This window comes from Centroberyx affinis, unplaced genomic scaffold (assembly GCF_046629955.1).
Source record: "Centroberyx affinis isolate AG114_WGS23_722 - 3 ecotype Tasmania unplaced genomic scaffold, CSIRO-AGI_Caff_v1 ptg010182l_1, whole genome shotgun sequence".
Taxonomy (NCBI): domain Eukaryota; kingdom Metazoa; phylum Chordata; class Actinopteri; order Beryciformes; family Berycidae; genus Centroberyx; species Centroberyx affinis.
In genome coordinates, this window is record NW_027284757.1 from 80,310 (window position 1) to 95,437 (window position 15,128).

A 15,128-nucleotide genomic window follows, 5' to 3' on the forward strand; every position below is an offset into this window, starting at 1 on the left:
TAAAAGGGAGATTGGAAATAGGTCTGTAATTACTTATCACAGAGGCATCCAGGCAACTCTTCTTTAACAGAGGCTTAATAACAGCAGTTTTCAAAGCATTTGGGAAAACACCACATTTGGGAAATTTGCAATAGCTCATTCGCCAAACAGCTAAAAACAATTTTAAAAAAGCTTGTGGGCAGAGGGTCAAGGCAGCAGGCGGACGACTTAAGCTGTTGTATAGTGTCATCAAGTGTTGTGTAGTCAATAGCAGTAAAATTTGCCATATTAGCCTACTTATATTATTTATGCGTGAAGGAAATGGAGGCATAACCTTCCTGTTAGACATGGAAGCACTGATAGTTTGTCTGATACTCACAATCCTGTCACTGAAAAAGGCGGCAAATTCATTACATTTAGCAGTAGAAAGAAGCTCTGGGGCAATTGATGCTGGGGGATTTATCAGTCTATCAACAGTAGTAAAAGGTGTACGTGCATTGTTTGTATTTTCACTAATGATCTTGGCAAAAAGATCATTAGTGAAAATCATCATATATCATCATCAAATCATCACGATTTGATCAAATCATCAAATCATCATCATATAAATAATATAATAATATTATATAATATTATATACAATATTATAATAATAATATGAATATTGTATATATACATTTACTTGTTATCCATAGATCAAGACAACTTTCACTGTAACCACAATTTTATCATGTGATTACATTTACTTTAAACCCACACATAGACCAAGCCAATTCATTGCAAGAAATAATTTATAGCAACGAGTTTTCTGGAAATTTGATTGGGTGACGAGCTTTATGATGATGATGATAAAAAATAAACAAAGAAGATTACGTTTTGAATTTAATGTATTGCTGTTGGTGTAGTCTATCTTCTGCTTTCCACTTGCATAGGGAAAGAACAGTGTGGGGGGTTTTGTCGGGTTTTTTGCGGCAGAGACAGACGGAGGCGGAGTCAGAGCTTAAATGGCCAAAGGCTGAAGGGAAGGAGTGAATTCTGCGTTGTCTGCTACTACGAGGTTGTCCTTCTGCCGTCTGTATGTGCAGAGAGCAGTCTGATATCGCTGGGAGGGTGAGCTTTTGTCTCATTTACACACAGAAATAGCTGTTTTACGAGCTTTGTTCTTGGTCCAATCAGCAGTATGTAACCTTAGCCATGCATAGGTGTTACTATACTATGTGTTAAAAACAGTGCTAAAGGCTTCGATGTCCCTCACCTATTTTAGCTCATCGCTGCCTGTATGTGGTCCTTTGTGTCCCAGACCTCCATTGCATTGATGACAGATCCAACGGTTAGCAAAGGAAATGCAGCTAGCTAGCCAGCTGCAAGTTGACTAGTTACAAGCTAAAATAAACGAATAATTAACGTTCGGTTACTAACAAGTTATATTGCTGTTTATGTCAGTTTGGTAACGTTATGCTGTTAATTAATGGTAGCTTTTAACATTATCCATCTTGTATTGCCGAAAGCTAACATGAGCTATTTCGTTGCCGTTTATATCAACGGTACGTTAGCTCGCTAACCCTCAACAAAGATGGTTAACGTTAGCCTTAGCTACCTCAGTAAGTGGGTATTTCTTTGACAGCTGACTGACGCTAACAGAAAACAGATCCTCAACCGCCACCGAAGCACGAACAAGATGCTAACGTTTGAACCTAAAAAAAAAAAAAAAGAGCTAACTGGAATTGGCTAAGGTTACTGGAGGAATACCATTTCCAGTGTTATCTGAATTTATGAAACTAGGTTGTATAACCATTAGCTAGCTTGTGCTGAGCAGCAATTGCACTATGTGTTGATTGGAGTTAGAATCCACCTTCTAGTTTAAGTCATATCTAGTCTTGCTTATTAAGCATTGAAACTCAATAACTTAACCTTTAATGGTTGCTGCTTGTCAAGTAAGCTCCATGACATGTTAATTGTTTTTTTTTTCCTTTTCTCCTGATAGAAAATGTCGTGTTGGCTGTGGAAAGAGACCCTGGCTCTGGCAGAGGATTACCTGTCCCTCTGCAGCACAAGCCCACGGCCAGCCCCTCCACCTCCCAGCGAGTCAGCCGCTGCCATGAGGCGCCTGGCCCAGGACATGGAGACGCAGCACCACGCTCGCTTCCACTCCCTCGCTCAGACCTTCCTGCGGCAGTGCGGGCCGGACCCCTGCTCCAGCCTCAGGAAGGTGATGGAGGAGCTGGTGGGAGACGGACAGTTGAACTGGGGGAGGGTGGTGTCCCTCTTCACCTTCACTGGGGTGCTGGCCAGACAGCTGAGGGAGCAGGAGGGCACGAAGCCGGGGCTGGACCCCGGGAAGGGGCAGGAACTGGGACAGGGGCCCGGTAGCTGCAGGGGACTGGCAGAGACCATAGCCGATTACCTGGGAGAGGAGAAGAGAGACTGGCTGCTGGAGAATGACGGCTGGGTAGGTCTCACACCACCACTGCTTCAAAATTGATTTGAGCTCAACGAAAGATGGGCTTTAGTTTAATCACTGCTTCAGAATGGACTGATTTACTCAAACATACAAACAAACAGGTGTTGAAATTAGAAGAGTCGACTGAAAAACACAAAGAAGCACAGGTTATATGGGTATAATTAGGGAAGTCCAGTGCAGATAGCAGAGGCATTTAGATTGTGTCCAGAGACTGCACCAAGCCAGGCTTAAACAGGTGTAAACAATCCCAGTAAAAACTGAAACTGATTTTCCTAAATGTCTTATGTTGGAAACCACCTAGTCTGATTGGATCCGATTCCACTCCTTGGGTATATTAAGATCTATATGTAAATGTGGCTTGCATCACTGTCTGCGCTTAGTTGTGATGCAGCCTTTGCATCTAAAAGTCTGCATACATCCCGTATTGCAATCTTATTCTCCTACTCTGTTGACGAGAGGAGCATTCAGACGTCTCATGTGGCTGCCGTGATTATAGGAATTGTAGAGTGGCATTAGCCAAGAATCTGAGGAATGTATGCTACAACAAGGCAGTGTGGACGCCTAAACCAAACCACACAGCTTTTCTATAAAGGGCCCTGATCAAACAATGCTGGCCTCTAGATTATCAGAGAGATGCAGTTTGTGATTTGTAAGGGTAAGACAAAGGCTGTGTTGTGTGACTGTATTGGTCTGTAAAGATTACTCATCCACTGGAAATCAAAAGAGCAAAGTTAATTTTAAACCTGCTTTGTGTGACTTATTCTAATTGTAGTTTACTGAAACTTTACATGGACTAGTTATGATGGCTCTGAATAGCCACACTAAGGCCTCCAGGACACATGGAGTACGCCTAACCAAGAACACGACTACAGCTGAAGGTCTGCTTTTGTGAATGGGCTCGCCCTGGCTCCCCTCCCAAAGACCCACATAAACACACACCCCTCCTTTCTTCAACTGGCAGCTGGTTCCAACAGACATCTAACCAGCTCCGCCAGATGGACTTTGTAGTAACAGTCAAAGCTTCAGTGCTTTGAATTTGGCATTACCCAAATTGAGAGTTATCCTCGTATGACTAGAAAAACAAGCGGCTGTAAGGCAGCGAGCACCTGGGGCAAAGAACAGGTGCTCTCACTGGTCGACTGTGTGGTTTCAGGCCGAAAACATGAGAGGGAAATACAGCTGTTGGAGGAGCTGAACTTGCGTCAGACTTCTATAATCTAGCCTTTGTAGCCAAGTCATGAGCCAGGTCATACCTAAAATGGACAAGTATTATTATAATCAGTTAACATTTGCCATTTGTTTATAATCTTTGGACAAACTGGCACAATTTCCAGTAATAATAATTATAATAAGCTGGTACTTTATAAGACTTTACCTTTTTAACTTTACCTTTTACTTTAAAAAATTGCTATATTGTCAGGATATTTGAGAATGGCTTAAGCTTATACAGTGTAAGATACCAGTAGTACCTCCAGAGTTTGGCTAAATTGTTTTCCGTGTTTGTGGACAAACCCAAGCTTGTGAGTGACAGTGACATTTTCCAGTCTGAACCTGTGTCATTACCACCAGTCACCGGCTAAACGCTGGCATCGTCACTGTGGCTGCTAAGTTGGTCTACTCTGCCAGGCATTGAATTTTGGAAATTGCCATCCACTGTGGCTGGTGGACCAAAAATGAAGTTTCTGCCCTGGTTTGAACATTTTGTTTCTGTGTTGTCTCCTGTAGGAGGGGTTCTGTAAGTTCTCCCGCAGTGCCAGAGAGGTGAACCAAGACTCGTCCATGAAGACGGCTCTGTTTGCTGCTGCTGGGGTGGGCATCGCCGGACTGACCTTCCTCCTGGTGCGCTAGCTAGCCGTCTTCATCCTTCACTCATCCTCATCCACCTTCTCCATGTCATTTCGCACGATTAAGTAGACATTTGATTCATTTATTCTAACGGCATCACTTAAAAGCAAGTTTCATCTCTGTTCAATTCAGGGTTGTGATTTAAAATCATCAGCTGAATGTTTGCACATACTCCAACCCCACACATTTAATACTGACATTTGTCACTTGCTCCTTAAGATTGTAAAAATGATCTCAATGCCTTCAGAAACGATGGAGTAAGCGATATCGGTTTGCATATCTTTCTCAGACAGGTTCATTATTAAAGCACAGGTTCCCACACAGAACCACCTTGCTGTCAAAGTTTTCTATTTTCGGCTGTGCAGCTACAAAACATTGCATTTCAGTTTTCTAGCGCCTATTGTTTTTGACTTTGTTTTTAATTTCGTCGGCTGCCTTTACTTCACGTGTTTACCTGAGCTGTGTATGTGATATAGAGCCATGCTAGTGTAAAACGTATAAATTAATATATTATATTTATATAAAATGAAACTGTAAGCAGTGGCCATTTTCTAATTGATCCACAGCTAATTCAATTGTTTCATTGTTTTCTCTAGTCTGTCCTACATTCATGTGAAATGTCTGTGATTTACATGGTCACCAGAGCTGTGCATCTGTAGGAAGCAGTGAAGACGACCAGACAACGGTGCTATGATATGTTGTGAAATGTTTCTCTCATATCAGTCTGACAAACCAGGGACCAATCCGAATTTAAACACTTTGCTATTAGAACAAACCGTTGCTATGGCAATTCCCCCAACAGATCTCTCTTCTAAGCATTATATTTTTACATTGTTTTGTTCTATTTATTTATGTCACTGTTTTTTAATAAAAAAAGATCCAATCATGGAGTTCTTGATTCTTGTGACTGAATGAAGTGCAGTGAGATGGCTACCCTCTAAGGGTGGTTTTTGTTTTGTTTTTGTTTACCAACATGTTGACATCACCTTTTCTAACTTTCTGTATCCCCCAAAACTTCCACTTAGCAGGCATCTTCTGTGCCTCCGACTCATTTCTCTCAAATGTCCCTTACAGTATTTCTAATAATCAAATTACATATGGAATATGTAGTGCACACCATTCCCCCTCCCTTCATTTGCAGACATGTTGTTATAAATTAGAAATGAGGATGGGGACTCCGCTGTCTGTCTGTCTCTGTACTCGCTGTTCCTCGGAGCATCATACTGCTCCAGTTACACAACAGCCTTTATGAGTACAGCAGCTGCAGTCTAAGATCAGACCATTATGCTATTAGCACTACAGTGAATTCCAGTAATAAACGGCATCCTATAAGGCACAAGTGAGTAGCAACAGATTTTTAAAAAATCAGGATTGAAATTATACTACTATTGATAGAATTAGTGATTTTACTTTGCTTTTGTATATGTAGAGTTGGGATCCAAAATGAGATATCCACCATTTGAAAAAAGTGCCACCTTGTCATTGATTGCACAAAAGAAGAGAACACATGATAGCACTTTTTAAAGCTTAGTATATAACCCAAGTCCTTGGTTGACGAAATGATGGCACATTTACAGACTGGATCATCGAGATTTTTCGTTCGTTTCGTTCACATTTATTGCCACCCAGCCAAAAGGATGGACTACACAATCCCAAAGTTACTCTACCGGATCACCCTGTTGCAGTTCATCATCACATCAAAAAGTCCATGAGAGCGAACTCTGGGTGGGTGGAGTCACATCAGCTCCCTTTGTCTCTACCGTCTGTTGACACAACACAATTAATCAGCACGCCATCTACAGAAACACACCCATCCTCTTCACAAGGCACACACACCTTGTTACACAATCATGACTTACTTTCACATGAAATGTGATGGTTGATGAGTCGATGCCTCCAGTCCTGTAGTCAATGAGATGCTCACAGGATGAACCCAGTGACACAATGTGAACTTGGATCGAGGCTCTACCTGACATTCTGGTAAAAATTCTGTTATTTATGATATAGTCCTGCAAGCAGGTCTTCCAGTATGGCTGAAGGTAAATTTTGAAAATGGTTAATTGGGTAAAATGAATGCAAATGAATAAGATTTTATTAGTTTTGCGATGAACTCACATTTTGTCTACAGGACACAGTGGCTACTACATTCTAAACTTTCCCATCCAGCCACCTTCACTGTTTTTCCATAGCCAATTGAGTTTTTTAGAATATAATCAAACCTCCAAATGATGGTTGGTTATCTCTCGAAGTAGCTGGTAGAATAGATTAATTTATCAGCCATTACCGTTTGGCTGGTGTTAATTTCTCAGCCTGTCTGTGGGATATAAAAATTTTAACACTCAGTTTCTGAAAAGCACTCCACATGTAGACAGAACATTGAAATTCCAAGCTGACAAAAGATTACTGATTTAAAAAAAAAAAAAAACCCTTCAGTACTTTGTCTACTTCCTGTTTTTGTTCTTGGTTCCAGTGAATTCCATGTTTGTGGGAGTGCAGCATGGATTACACCATGAGATTACATAAAAAACACCACAAAATGTCATCTGTTACTGTACTGTATATTGCAAAGTAGGCTATACTGTTCAGAAACATGTTTGAGGGGTATAATGGCATCAAGACTGAGACTGTAAACTGTATGATAGGCCTACTTGTACATGATGATAATAAGACTGTAGACAGTCTGTAGATTGGAATCAAATATTTTTTTTTAAAATCTCTAGATGCATTTTTTATATTTTAAAGTAAAATATTTATCTGCACATTCTATGGATTGTGGTAAAGTAATCCAAACATAATTGAAAGTAATCAATATTCATATTGCACTGGTTCCACTGATTATGGTTTTAATCAAGTAATCAGTGATCTGTCATAGACAACACATTGTGTGTATGGGGAGACGTGTTTGTCAACAAGCAAAGGGATATAAAATAAACAAGAGATATTAAACCAATTAAGGAATAAAAGAACAAGAGATTTCATTACAAACGTGTCCATCACAAATGGGGCCAGAGCTTTGTGTGTGTGTGTGTGAGTGTGCATGTGTGTGTGTAGCTGTGATGCTGCAGTGAGGCCATTGTGCCTGGAACTGTCTGACTCCCCATATGCAGACAAAGAGCCCATGTGTTGGCCTTTGCCATTTCTTAGAGCAGTGAAACTGACCTCATTTCCCACAGTGCATGGGGTAGTTTCAACACCCACACACACACACACCCACACACATAGTCTCTCTCTCATGCAACTACAACATTAAAGTTCACACCATTTTCTAAAATAGAGAACCATGCCTGCTTTTGATGCGGTTTATCTGTTTCCTGTTGACTTTTTTTTCCCACCAGCAGAGCATCACAAACAGCCAGACACATTCAAATGCCCAGTTATCGTCGCTATCTGTTTATCTTATGGATTATGGAGATTACTGTGTCTTCTCCGGACCCCAGTGACGGCAGCCTCCCTTTAACCATTTCACCGCTCAATCTGACGGCTTAACGAACCATCCTGGACGTTCAGAGCCACAATAGCCTGTTTTGTCTTATTCTGTAAGCTGATTGATGCACTTAGGGAGAGGGAGGCTAGCTAGGCCTCTGTGGTCTGGGTTCAGCTTTTTCTGATGGCGTATGGGACACACAGCAGCTGGTGGACCGGGGATCAGGATGGCTGGGGATTCTCAAATTCCAGATGGGGTTTCTGGACTGATAATGGGAGTCTATGTGACATCCTCGCTGATCGGACTCCTTCTATAGCCCCCCTCCCAATAAAAACATCTATCCAACCTCCCTCATCTCTGACCTCCTAGTTGCGCCTGTCAAAGGAACAGGCAGAGGGAGAAAAGGGTTTGAACCTGAACATGAAAAACTCTCTGACTCCAGGATTAAACAACGCAACAACAGTAGTATTAGTTACAGCAACGAGCAACAGGACAGGACTCCTCTTCCCTTTTTTACCCAGGATGGTGGAGATGTGATGGAAGGTGGCCTTGAGCGTAGAGAGGCACTGCTGTTACTAAAAGGTCACAGGTTTGATCCCCGCATCAACCAGTGTGTCCATTAACAGCCATGTGTCCTGTCAAAGTGCCGCTGAAGTTAGGTCATATTTTAGGATGCATCGCGCTCCATTCATAAACTTGTGGAGGGCCAAATAATAAAAAAAAGCCCCGGGTGCATGAGCGATAAGCCTGTTCATTTGTCTGTGTAATTGATGGGAAGCTATTTCCATGCCATGGATATGATTTGATTAGATCTTGTGGAAACAAGTGGGGCAGGTGAGCGGGAACAGGACAGGACATTTGACATGGCAGGTCGCTCTGATCTGTGACGAGGCGGACGATGGTATCTGTCTGTCAGCCAGCCAGCGCTGCCAGCTGCTCATTGTGTCCTACAGAGAAATAAATCTGACTGCAAACCAGACTGACACTCATCAGTCAACTAACTACTTGTGAAAATCAACTTGGTGGGAAATGAACAGATCATTAGTTCGTCAATCATATTTTATTGCGTCTCTTGGAAATAGTCACAAATTGATTACAAATTGGTTACATCAACAGTATGTGACTATGATAGAAAAATGCCAGTACTTAAAATGTTTGTTTTCCAGTACAATATATATATAATATAATATCCAGTTTAGGTTTAAGTTGCATGTCCACTGAAATACTTGTTAAAAATTTGTCATTGTGTTAACATTTATCAAATGTGTCATTTATCAATAGGAACAGTGAGGCGCCTAGACTCATAAACTGCATAGCCCAATGCATTATATATATACTGTATATCCCTATATATTGGGAGAAGAAGTGTATATAGTGTTTGTTAGGTTTGAGTACAAAGTAGCTCTATGTTTGATATGTAAGTAAAGAAAGGGCCTGTATTTTTTTGAATACGGCCAGACAGACGTGATGAGAGCAGTTCCTCAGGTAGCAGTCAGCTGAAACACTTCTAGGCTTACATCGTGCACACACTCCACATTTTAAATGTGTACATTCATGAACAGAAGGCGGATCAGCACCCGGCTCCCAGAAGCTGCTCGCATCATCGTCCTGTCTTTGGCTGTATTCACACGGAAAAGAATGATCTGGTTTGTGGTGCAGCTCTGATCTTCTCATGGCTGTCAACGAGGACCAAATAGCCTGATGTTTGTCTATGATGGAAAACACTTTATGTGCGTGTATTTGTATGTATATATACTATTTATCTAAACATGGAGAAATCACATGGAATTCACTTTTTTCTTTGTAAGAGCAAATATGAGAAGATCAGGTTTGAGCCACAAAGAGCTCTGATTTCAAAGAGAAATCTTTTTTGTTCTGTTGCGGTGTGAATACAGCCTTGGTTTCGGTCTCCCCTCCGCTGGTGGAAATTGCATCCTCCCTTCTGTTGATTGCTCTGAATTTTCTACACCTTTCCTCCAAGCCTCACCACGTCCGCCACCACCTGGTCACACGAGAGAGAGAACAAAAAAAGTAAACAGGTTTTGTTTCTTTCTGCGTCCAAATGAGGATCTACTTTGTGTGTAGGGATAAACGTGTCATTCAGGTGTCCTCGGGTGTGGTATATAGTCGCTTTGTAGTCGTTCACAATCCTCTAAAATGTTAGTGTTTTGTAAGATAGCAAATAACTTCTATAACACCTAATAGTGAGCTTTACTATCATGCCAGCAATCACTTTTTACGAGCAGGTATCACATTTTTCAAATGATTTATATCTTATTTTGGAATTTAACCCTTCACATATAGTGTACACTCTCCTTTTCCTTCACATGTGTATTCCTGATGGAGAGACTGAGGCCAAAATGTTAATAAAAGACTAGGGAGCATTGATGTTTTATCTCAGTGGAACAGAGAGAGACCTCACATAGTAATTTAATTTTACATTTTAAGCATTTAGTTGATGCTCTTGTTACATACAATGAGTACAACAGTAGAATACATTTAAATTCCTGGGCCACCATCATTACGAGGAGTCCCAGGGTCAGAGCTATCATGTCAGATGTGAATATTTCTCTGGCTTGTTTAGCCTTATGCGGGACATAACAGCATGTCAAAGCCCTGAGGACAGGTGTTGTAGTCTAATGTGTGTCTAATGAAGTCAATGGGTTAGGGTTAGGGTTAGGGTTAGAGTGGTTGAGAGCTTAAACACAGAGGTGGTAAATCCCAGTGTTTCCCCTGTATTTCCCTGCATGAATGACAGGCCAGTGCAGCTACAAATCTGCCACCACAAGTAAGGACTGATAAAGGAAACACATACTGTATATATACTGTATGTAAAACCAAAAACTGAAACTAAAACAGGGTGTGGATGTCGAACCCAAACCAAAATGACCCCACCCACCACTGCTATGTAAAATAATAGGTACAACATCTCTTATGGGAAGTACCTCGTGAGCACTACAAGTTTTTGTACTACATGGAATCCTACATATGACTACATGTAATACATCCAGACATCGCATAGAATGTAATGCAAAGATGTACATATTCTTACTTGAGATGCAAACAATACTACAGCTGATAAAATGTTAGAGTTTTGGAATTGACTATACATATCCATTTTGGGAAAAGTCTGTCTGGATCTGGACTCCGTCTGTAAAAGCGCGACCACTTTGACAACCAAGGCCTTAATTCTATGCTATCAACAGTGGTGGAAGAAGTACTCTGATCCTTTACTTAAGTAAAAGTACCAATACAGCAATGTAAAAATACTCCATTACAAGTAAAAGTCCTGCATGAAAAATCCTACTTAAGTAAAAGTACATAAGTATTAGCAGCAAAATGTAGTAAAAGTATTAAAGTAAAAGTAGTGGTTTGGTCCCTCTGACTGATATTTTATTATATATGACATCATTAGATTATTAATACTGAAGCATCAGTGTGTAAGCAGCATGTTACTGTTGTAGCTGCTGGAGGTGGAGCTAGTTTGAACTACTTTATATACAGTTAGCTAGTTTAGTCCAGTGGTTCCCAACCTAGGGATCGGGCCCCTCCAAAGGGTCACCAGATAATTCTGAGGGGTTGTGAGATGATTAATGAGGAAAGAAGAAAAAACAAAGTTCTTATACACAAATCTGTTTTCAGTTTTTTGACTTTTTTCTCTAATCTTTGATTGTTTGGTGGAGCTGTTAACAACTCATAGACATGTGACCCGACTACACACTGCTTTTTGTAAGACGTCAAAAGCCAAAAAGGTTGGAAACCACTGATTTCATCTTTAACAATGTGTTGTATTTTAAAAGCTTGTTATATTATCCATGGTGTCAAATCTCCATCTGAAAAGTAACTAAAGCTGTCAAATAAATGTAGTGGAGTAGAAAGTACAATATTTCCCTCTGAAATGTAGTGGAGTGGAAGTATAAAGTAGCATCAAATGGAAATACTCAAGTAAAGTACAAGTATCTCAAAATTGTACTTAAGTACAGTACTTGAGTAAATGTACTTACTTCCACCACTGGCTATCAATCACTGTTTTCAAATAGTGAAAAAAACCCCATATAAACGTATAAAGTTTATTTTTTATTTTTTTTAATGAACACAGCATAAGCGTCACAGTGACTAACCTTTTCAACATCGGGAAACTTCCCCACCTCCAGCTTGGAGTAGACCAGCTGACTGTTTACTGTCACCTCAAAGCTGTCTGTGGGGCGGAAATAAGGCAATGATTGTAAAAATGCAACAACAATAATGCAAGATGGTAACATGTCTCTTAATGTGTGTCTCAACATAAAGCCTATGTTTGCAATAAAACAGGTTCGCTCTGAGAGAATGGGCACCAGGTCCCTTCACCACACCTTAATGGGACTTGAATATACAGCATGGGATATATGACATTACAGTCCAGTTCTTGTTGAATCTGCATTTGTGAATCAAATTATGTTTGTGGCATGGCTTGTGTTAATTTGTGGATTTTTGAGAATTTGGTTTCACTTATTCTTATGTCTTATTCTTTGACATTGTTGGCTCTGAAAATATGTTGCTTCTAAAAATATTAGCACATCTTTTTTTTAAAAAACTTTGGTAACTTTTGTGAAAACCTGTGGGATTTTTTTTCAAATATTTGTGGATGGTGAAAAATATAATAGTTTATTATCTGTATCTTATTGTTATTTCTGAATACTGAAACACAATTCACTCCATAGGTTTAACCTCCACTACATTATTAAGTATAGTGTGTATGTAGGCTGATGTAGGTGTTGAGGACATGTGAGCTTACTGCGCCGCCCCTTGGTGCCCGACACCACCGCATCAGGAACGCTCCGCTTTATGGCGGAGGCCAGCTCCTTATAGCGATGGTCGTAGCCTCATCCGCTACTGTAAACAAGAAGACACACAACAAGATGAGTGTGAAACAGCCCGCTACACATATACTGACTGGCCCTTTGAAACTTATTTCGCTAATATTGAATAGAAAGCCGTGAGGAGATTCTCAAGGACAACAGTTTGGTGGCCAACTGACAGTTCTCACGCATTGAGCCGCGTGGGACTCACGCAGCGCTTTCACATACGCGGACTAATCACACGCACTCACGCCACACCTCCTGTTTGTCGTGCTTTGAAATGCTGATACTGGACTTTTATTATTTTATTACATGCAGAGACACACGGACGCGTGCTTCTTCTGATCGCGCCTGCGTGAGCGAGCTCCGAGCTGTCAGCGTCAGCAGCAGGCAGGAGTCTGCCGTTAGTAGCGAGGGCCCGCCCACTGCAGCGCACTGTCCAATCACGTGCGTTAACTTAGCGCAGCACAGCCAATCATGCCGCGCCTCTGGCAGGGCGGCCGCTGCGCTGAGGCGAGAGAGCAGACAGACAACTGAAACTTAAAAGTTAAAACTGTTCAGAGCTGACCTCTGCACTGACTCCATTTTGTCAAGGTTAAAAATACTCAGGGAAAAAAGGCTAATTTCTTCCACTGAATGGGTGAAATAAAGGGAGAAGAGGTAAAGATCTGAAGGACTTCTATTCTAGGGAGGGGTTAAAGCCCCAATATGCAATTTGTAAAATTGCAACCCTGTAAAATTGGGGCATTTTCTCATTCGATTAAACTGATTTATGTTTTCATCTTTATGGGATCTCAGTTCTCCAAAATATATACACTTTAGTTATCATTTTAATGCGTGATTACATTAATCAAAGCAGAGAACCAGTCAGAAAAGATGCAACTTATTTTTCAGGAAAAAAGACCCTATCGTTTTAATATTTTTGTTTTAGCCTACTATTTTACTACAATTAAAAACGGCACTTCTGCATTGACTCAAGTAGGAGTAGGCTACATTAAACATTAACAATAATTAAAAAAAAAGATTAATTATTGAAATATAGGCTACCTAGTTGGTTTCACTTAGCCTATGCTTTATGTCATACAGTAACCATGTAAGCATGTTAATCATAAACATAGACAATTGTATAGTCTGAACCTTTGCTATGTGGGAGATTTGTGTGACTCTGGTGTGACTGGACCTGCTGGAATTGTAGCTACTTGAATACCCTGCGTTAAACGGAAACCACTAACAAGATAGCAGGGGAGAAAAGAAAAAAAAGTTTGTTAAGCTTGTGGTTGAAAAAAGATCAGCCTCCATCAAAAATCTCAAGCCAAACATAAACAAATGACCAGGCAAACCAGAACCAGCAGGCCGCTGAGGAAGCAGTGGGTGAGCCGGATCATATATTGGAATGTTTTCTCTGGTTATGATTCATGCAAAATGGAAAGAAAAAGAAAGAAAAGGCTGGAGTTTTAGCTGTTGATTACTGATACTATAAAACTGCTTTGGGCCAGGCCCAAAAACAGCATCATCAGAGAGTCAACATCGTATTTAGTCTAGAGCATGTGTGGCCCAAGATAATTTAACCCATGAGAAGCTGGCCTGAATAAGCTCGTGAGCCTTTTTTGACATCAATTTCGAGTAGGAAAACCCATTTGGGCCAGGCTGGACCCTGTGCTGGTGGACAGTAGATGGTCTACATGGCGGAACAGTGAATAGTTTAAAAATACATTGGTTTCCATCAATAAACATGTTTTAGTACCAGTGGCACAAAAACATTCCCAGCTTTTCGTTTAAATTAAAAGCATGTTCGAAAGAATCGAGTCATTCCCTAACAGCGCATCAAACTGCGAATAAGAAGATACGAATCGGGAAACTTCAGCTAACTTCATTTACGTTGTTAGCAGCGCAATTAGGCAGGGGAAGGCTATTACCTGTGTCCAAAATATATTTCATATCAATGTGATTAGCCTACATGTAGGGTATAGTTAGCCTACTACGTTTTTTCGCCAGTTGTTTTACTAAGTTTCTGCAGCCTGAAACATATTCCGAAGTAATGTGTCGGTATCGGTTAACAATAAGCTACAGTAGCCTATTAGATGTTAAAATTAAATTGAATTAGTGAAATAAAATACTCACCAATATTCAATGTGGACAACAACAGCCATGGTTTTGCGGTTGTATTGCTTCTAAGCAAGCAGCTGATGAATGTTGTGACTGACCAGAGGCTCGAGCTGAACTGCCGAGTCATAATTAGGAAGATCATATTTACCAGGTAAACCACACCCAGTGGGTGGACAAACGAGTCTGTCCAGCTCATGACACAGCATCTTATCTGAAGTTACTTCTTTTATTCGATTAATAGTAGGCTGTCATTTCAGAATTAGTTAGATTAATCGTTAATTTAACCTGGTATTTCCACTGAGAATTTCTTTTTCTTAGCAGACCTGGCCAGCATTATAACAAAAAAAGTTGCAAACAGACATGTAAGAAATGCATCGTGCACTCAAAGTCACATAACTGGTGAGTGCAAAGCCAAAACTCCCAACAAAGTGCTCAGAAGTACGGAAGCGTATTGCATTCACCAAAGAAAAAAAAA

General features: G+C 40.6%; 1 protein-coding gene and 1 long non-coding RNA gene across 2 annotated transcripts; one reads left to right on the forward strand and one right to left on the reverse strand.

The window, feature by feature from the left end:
* Positions 1 to 1,027: 1,027 nt before the first annotated feature.
* On the forward strand, positions 1,028 to 5,164 carry LOC139640669 (anti-apoptotic protein NR13-like). Its single transcript, XM_071514851.1, has 3 exons — positions 1,028 to 1,089; positions 1,964 to 2,428; positions 4,166 to 5,164. Exons 1-3 carry the CDS (start codon positions 1,057 to 1,059, stop codon positions 4,286 to 4,288), a joined length of 621 nt encoding a protein of 206 aa, XP_071370952.1. The 5' UTR covers positions 1,028 to 1,056; the 3' UTR covers positions 4,289 to 5,164.
* A 3,586-nt stretch (positions 5,165 to 8,750) lies between these two features.
* LOC139640670 (uncharacterized) lies at positions 8,751 to 14,792 on the reverse strand. Its single transcript, XR_011694931.1, has 4 exons — positions 14,669 to 14,792; positions 12,484 to 12,581; positions 11,831 to 11,907; positions 8,751 to 9,711 (listed from the first exon to the last, which is right to left on the reverse strand). It is a non-coding gene; the product is annotated as an uncharacterized lncRNA (long non-coding RNA).
* Positions 14,793 to 15,128: the final 336 nt, after the last annotated feature.